Source organism: Manis pentadactyla, chromosome 13 (genome assembly GCF_030020395.1).
Source record: "Manis pentadactyla isolate mManPen7 chromosome 13, mManPen7.hap1, whole genome shotgun sequence".
NCBI classification, from domain to species: Eukaryota; Metazoa; Chordata; class Mammalia; order Pholidota; family Manidae; genus Manis; species Manis pentadactyla.
Window position 1 is genome coordinate 52,052,866 of NC_080031.1, and position 7,469 is coordinate 52,060,334.

Sequence of the window (7,469 nt, forward strand, 5' to 3'; positions counted from 1 at the left end):
AAATAGGTTCAGGATCAGTATGATGGAAACCTCCAAATATCAGTGAAAGATATAAAACAATTAATTAAACAGAAAGACATACCATGTTCATGGACTGTAAGAAAACACAATAAAGATTTTATTCCTTATCCTATTAAACTATGCTTTTCTCATAGTTACAGTCAATTCACAACTGGATTTTTATACATCTAGACAAACTGACAGTAATGCTTAGTGGACTGGACAGAGAAACTCTAATATATTAAATAATTCAAAAAATAAAAATTTGAATGTATCAGTCTGCCCAATTTCAGACTTACTATAAGGGTACAATTAAAACTTTGGGGTCTTAGTGAATGGATAGAGAAATAGGTCATTGGACACATGTACATAGTCCAGAGAAAGATCCATGCACATGTGGTCATTTGTTCATTGAGTAAGATACTACAAAGCAATTTAATGGAGACTGGTTACCAAATTAATTGAGAAAAGAAATCATAAAATTATAACACTCTATAAAGAAAGCACAAATAAAATTTTAACTACCTGATTACAGAGAATGCCTAAAATGACACCAAAGGAAAATTGATAAAATGACAGAAAAAACATACTTTATCAAAATTAAAATTCAATGATCTAACAACAGCAAAGGCACAATCCAAGGAAGTAGTAGTTGTAAGCACAACTTTATTAAAATTTAAAAATCTGCTCTCTAAAAGACAATGTCAAGATAATGAGAAGACAAGCCATGAATTAGGAGAAAATATTTTCAAAAGACATAGCTGACAAACGACTGTTGAATAAAACTACAAAGCACATTTACCACTGAGGAAAAAGTAAACACACCAACCAGTAAAAAAATAGTTCAAAAATTGGTTTCAAGTATACAACATAACATTTGACAATTATATATATTATTAAATCCTCATCTAACTTGTGCAGTTATTATCTATCAATGTACAAAGATACTATAAAACCATTGACAATATTCTTTATGTTGGTTAAGCAATATTTTTCAGGGGCATTCTATGATTCATGGGTATTATTATTTTCAAATAACGCAATAATCAAGCAAATGCTAGCAATGGAGAGGAAAAGTGGATTTGAAAGGATGTAGAAAGAAATACATAGGGATTTTCTGGTTATAACCCAGTATCCACTTCTGTTGCCCCAAGGCCTAACAGGTAACCTAAAAAACTAAATGAAGTTAAAATCTATTTAATAAGTTCAATAGAAAAAATTTAAAGATTTAAAAAGAGGTTTCAAATTAATGTGTGAATAAATATATTTAAAAAATGAAAAATGGCTCATATAGATGCCCATATAGATCTATATTTGGTATAATCAGAAATAGAATGTTTCTCAGTGAAAACAATGGGTAAAGCAGAGTTTCAAAGCCATAGGAAAGACTGAGTTGAAATGTTGGCATGGAGCTGCAGTGTGAAAGTCATTTTTCTCAATGTCTTTTATATGTTCATGTTTAAATTTTTCCTAATATTTTATTTTGAACATTTATACAATTACAGAAAATTGGAATGGTATAATGGACATCTATATACCCTTCACCTGAACTCACTAAATGCACATTTATTGCTTGATCTACATGTATCTATTCTTAAAATTCACAGATATAATTTTTTTACATTAATCCATCATTCTGGTAGAAAAATAGTCAGCAATTATAGGTGGAAATAAGTTTGTAGTTGCACTCAATTTGAGCCTGAAGGATTGTAACAAAACCTTTCATGTGGATAGTCTAAACAGTAGAAGTAGAGCATGTATAATAATTCATAAAAAGTGTACTAAAGTTTACTTGTCTAACAATGAAAAATGCAAATTTTTATAAGTCTATGGTATAATCATAATTTGGAAGAATAATTTAGATGATTACAAAAAAAGCATTATTTTACTCTTTATTTTTGTATTGAAATTCAATTCTTGAACATCCTTTGATAAATCTAACCCTACAATACAACAAACAAAATTTTCACTCCTCTAGAGTTCAGCTTTTTAAAATTTACATTAACGACCAAACATAAAATAAGTGCCTATTATTATTAATAAATTCTTCCCATTAGGTTGGTAGTAATTTATGAAGAAGACAAGAGTATTCTCTCTAGATTCCTCATTATTATTTTTACTCCCTAAGGGGAATATGGCTGTAATATCAACTTTAGAATAAATTACAACATTCATCCAATATATACATGATATTTCAGTTTAAATTTTGATGTTTCCTTTTTTTTGGTAGACCATTTCACTTTCTTTTATAATGCTTTATATCGGTAGTGCGTACTGTGAAACTGAAAAGACAATACTGGTGTCTTAATTTCTGGACTTTTTGATAAGATAAATAAGTAGGTGTTTATAAAGATGTTAATATGGTATAAAAATATATGCATTTCAGAAATAGTTAACATTGACTATCAAATGGGTAAGACAAAGGGAATAATTAAAAATTTTAGATAGTTGATGTATAAATTAATGCCTGAAATTGTCTAACTAGAGCCCTAAATATTGTGCATGCCCAGTCAGGTGTGTATCCAAAATTCTGTTTATTAAATTCTGCTGTGTCAAATGAATTCTTCTGACCCATAGATCTGAACGTATGTTCCCTAGAAAACTAGTCCACGAGACCTGACAGACAGGACAAATGTTACAAATCAAAAAGAGATATTAAATTTATAATAAATTGATAATAACAGAAAGACATTTTGATTACATTATAAGCAATCAATCCACTGAGCTTTTCAAAAGAAAGAATATGAACATCTTTAGAAATATAGATTTAATAAAAACATCCTCCTATTTTTAAAGCAATTTAATATGTAATTATCTGTGATATTGACAAAATAATTATAAAATTTTTATTATATTATGATCCAAGACTAACCAGTGATTAATTTTGCTTCATTAATTAATGTTCTTTTTCTCTCAATAGCAGATCCTTGAAGTAACTATTTACTAAAAGAAAAGTCTTCTTATATGTTCCATTCAGGTTTGACCACATACAAATTGGTAAGTTATGTACATACAAGAGCTTGTTTTATGGAAAATTTCCAAGAGGACCATAATCTCTGCCATATATCCCTTGCTATGACTCTCCTTATGTTGGAATGTTTATGAAAAGAAAGAAAAAGCAACTGATTTTAACATGTATTCTTCATATACATATATGAATACAGTTACAACCCCTCACAAAGAAGGTGAGTAATTACTCTTCGTAAGGATTTCTCTGAGTCTTTATTATATTTGCTATCACTCTCGGGTTAATAAGGAGCATTACAGAACTTCTTTAATGCATTATTAAGAATACTATCACCCTTGTCTTTCTAATGAGGTGGGAAACACTTAAGGTTTTATTATATTTGATTCACAAGAAAGGTGCTGTTAATGTGAACACAAGTTTTCTCCTCAGATGAACAAACTCTGTGCATTTTATGCCAAGAACAGAAGGCAACAAAGTACAAAATTTAGAGTAGTATATTATTTGAAATAATGCATACTGATTATATAACCTGACGTAGAACTAACTTACATATTCCTGAGAATGTGTCGGTCTATTTCTAATAATCCTTGTAAAACCAAGAGTCAAATAAATAAGTAGATGTTTAAAGTAAAATGAGCATTTCATGTAGAACTTAATATTTAAAGTATCAAGATATTAATTTTTCTAGTAATAGAAAGTATCTTGAAAATTTTAAAAACCTTCTAAAATATTTTCAAAGAATGAATTTGTAAAGATGTAGAGAAATGAAATTGTATTGCTCTGTAGAACTCTGACATTTGAGAATTTGTGAATTGACATGTAAATTGACAAAGTAGGTTGTTTTTGTTTCAATCATTTTAATTCACTCACTAAAAACCTGCTAATTGAATAATGATATCCAAGCACTTTGTGGTTAGTATAGTTATTTTCTTTTCTAAATTTCACATCTTTAACATCATGAAAATACATTTTCTTTCCCTCCCAAGTATGATACAGACCTGCTGTGGATTGAGGAAAGAATAAAATCATCCCACAAGTAACATCAGAGTTTCTCCATTAAATATCACATGGGGAAGAGGGATGGGAGGGTGGTCAATGTGGGTGAAGGGGGTAAAGAGGTGCAGGCTTCCAATTATAAAATAAATTAGCCACAGGGATAAAAGTGAAGCACAGGGAATATAGCAAAAAATATTGTGGAATGTTTGTATGATACTGTCTACAGACATTATCTACATTTATCATGGTGAGCAATTTAGCAAAGTATGGAATTGTCAAAACACTATGTTAGACACAGAGACTAATGTAACATTATAGATTAACTGTATTTCAATTAAATAAAGTTAAGGGGAAGTTCCCTCAGGTAGATATTCAATAGTTTAGGAGTCTTATAAGCTACATCAGATAAAGTAAGATTTTAAAAAGATTGCCAGCCAAAATGAGTTCTGCAAATTTCAAAAGACAGACAGATGGAAAGAAGGAAGGAAAAAAAGAAAGAAAGAAAAGAGATACAAGGAAATGTTGCATTAAAGGAAGCTGGTAGAAAATGATTTAATTCCACTTATAAAAATAAATCGTTATATATAATTTGTATTACTTATACTATGCATTTTATCTAAGCAAATATATCATTAACAATTTCCAGTAGAGAAAATAAATGTGGAGGGGGAAACTTTGAAAATTAAGTTTGCATTTTATTATCTAATCATCTTCCTCTATCTCTATCATCCATGTCTGATACTAAAATTCATATGGTTTTCAATGTGACAGAACCATCCATATAAGTATGTATTTTGAGACTTTCAGCTAGGTTATTTTCATAGTCTTGCATTTATGATTATGAGGATTTTTTAAATACATACAAAAGCAATTTAGAAATTAAAGGAGTTGATATGAACAAGAGCTCCAATCACCCATAATGTTTGTGGTCTCTTATTTCCTTAAATAGACACATGTTGAAATGTTTGTTTTAAGGAGAGTGGGCATTGAGTGTCATGTGAATATATTTGTATTTAGTTTCATTCACATTTAGACACTAGCAACCATTTTATTCCTAAAAAATTGTATTGAAATATAGATGATTAACAATATTATGTTGGATTCAGAAAACAACAAAGTGATCTAATAATTGTATGCATTAAGAAATGCACATCACAGTAAGTGTAGTTATCACAGGTCAACATAAATATACTGCTATTTTATTAGTTATATTACCTATGCTGTATTTTCATCCCTGTGACTAAATTAATTGAAGTCTGTGACTCTTTATCTTCTGCAACTATTTCACTTGCCTATCATGGTAACCAGCAGTCTGTTTTCTGTTTATGAGTCTATTTCTGTTTTGTTTTGTTTAATTTTATACACTATTTAAATTTATCAAACTATACTAATTCTGGAAAATATAAGTTAAAATTAATATTCAAATGATTAAAATTCTAAGTCATAAACGCATTTCCATATGTATTATTATGAACATATATACTTTGTCTAAGCAGAAGACACAACATTAATTCTTCTACACACACACACAAATAAATATTCTTTTATTATATGTCTATGTCTACTAGTTGCTAAGTTATTAATATTAAATAAAATGTATTTATTTATTATTTAGTGGGATTTGTGTTGTACATATAAGTGAAACCAGGAGTTGGGTAAATGGCAGAAATTGTGAAGAGGATGAAGAGGTAAAACTTCAAATTATAAAATGAATTAGTCATAGGAATGAAAGTACAAATAGAGAATATAACCTATAATATTGCAATATTGTGGTACGGTAACGGGGTATACACTTACTGTGTGTGTTACTATTGGGTCACTCTGTTGTAAAACTAAAGCCAATAAAATATTGTGAAGGAAGTATATTAAAAAATTATATACCTTATAAAATACATTGCTTCTGCCTTCAAAGTACTTAAAATTAAGAGTGCATAAAATTATCACGCTGAGATACTACAAAGGAAAATAAGGTAAATGACCAACTAGGTGTGAAGAACACAGAAGTAGCTCCCACTGAATTGTGAAATCCCAAATATTGGTGATAGGCTCACAAGAATTTTACTGAGAAGATGAATATTTAAACATCTCCTTAAGGTCTCAGAAGGCTGACTCATTGTAAAGAACTAAAGATGAATATTCCAAAAACGACATGAAATGAGTAGGTGTTTTTAATAGTAGTTCTAATAGTTGGGATCTCTAATTAAAAATGGCTACCATATCATCATAAGACATGCAAGAGTGATTTATCAAATTTCTAATCTATAGCCCCCTTGGCTTTTGTCTCCAACCCATTTTTTGCCTTTCTTCCCTCCAGACACACTGCTGTGGAGAGAGGAGATGGACGGCTACAATCTCACCACCGTAACTCACTTTATCCTCGCAGGGCTCTCTGACCTGCCCGAGGTGCGCTGTCCTCTCTTTGTGGTCTTTGCCGTCATCTACCAGGTCACTTTGGTGGGAAATGGGGCCATTCTCCTGGCCATCGGGATGGAGAAAAAGCTGCGCACACCCATGTATTACTTTCTGGCCAATCTGTCCCTCTTAGACATATTCTGCCCATCAACTACTGTCCCCAAGATGTTGGACAACCTCCTGACTGGAAATCACAGCATTTCCTTCCTGGGCTGTGCTTTGCAGCTTTATTTCCTGGTGGCCCTGGCGGGGACTGAGGTCTTCCTTCTCGCTGTCATGGCTTATGACCGGTACGTGGCCATCTGCTTCCCCCTCCGCTACATCCTCATCATGACCAAGGCTCGCTGTGCCCAGCTGGCAGCTGGGACCTGGGTAGCAGGGTTTCTCAATTCCCTCCTCCACACAGTGTCTACCTTCCACCTGTCTTTCTGCAAGTCCAATCAGGTTAACCAGTACTACTGTGACATACCCCCAGTGGTGGCCCTCTCCTGCTCATCCACCTACCTGGCAGAAATGCTTGTTTTAGTGGTAGGAGGTGTCTCAGGAATTGGTGCCTTCCTAACCACCTTCATCTCTTATGTATACATCATATCCACCATCCTAAAGATCCAGTCGGTGGAAGGGAAGCGCAAAGCCTTCTCCACATGTGCATCCCACCTCCTGGTGGTCTGTTTGTTCTATGGCACAGCTATCTTCACCTACATTCGGCCCTCTTCAAGTCACCACTCCCCAGACAGGGACAGACTCATCGGCATGCTCTACGGGGTTATCACCCCAATGCTAAACCCCATGATTTACAGCTTGAGGAACACAGAGGTGAAAGGGGCACTCAGCAGGGTCTTATGTCACTGAGCATGTTTACAGTAAGTGTAAGAGTAAAAAGAAATGACTCAGTACTCATTTTAGAATAAATTTATAGGAAGAATTCATATAAAATAATTTTAATTGACACAGAATAAATATTTAAAGGCACATTGAAATTTATGCAGATGCAAAGATACACACAAATTTCATTTGTTAGTCTACATATGTATGTATGTATATGTCTATCTCAATCCAGTGGAAACTTAATGTATATCATCCCATAATAGAA

The 7,469-nt window shown here is 32.2% G+C and overlaps 1 protein-coding gene across 1 annotated transcript; it reads left to right on the forward strand.

Moving 5' to 3' along the window:
• Nucleotides 1–6,301: 6,301 nt before the first annotated feature.
• On the forward strand, nt 6,302–7,228 carry LOC118920005 (olfactory receptor 5V1-like). The gene has a single exon (XM_036900428.2). The coding sequence runs from the start codon at nt 6,302–6,304 to the stop codon at nt 7,226–7,228; it is 927 nt and encodes a 308-aa protein (XP_036756323.2).
• The last annotated feature ends 241 nt before the right edge of the window (nt 7,229–7,469 follow it).

Bases quoted from the DNA above. Each gene is read 5' to 3' on its own strand.
- LOC118920005 (XM_036900428.2), top strand. From the start codon at position 6,302: ATGGACGGCTACAATCTCACCACCGTAACTCACTTTATCCTCGCAGGG.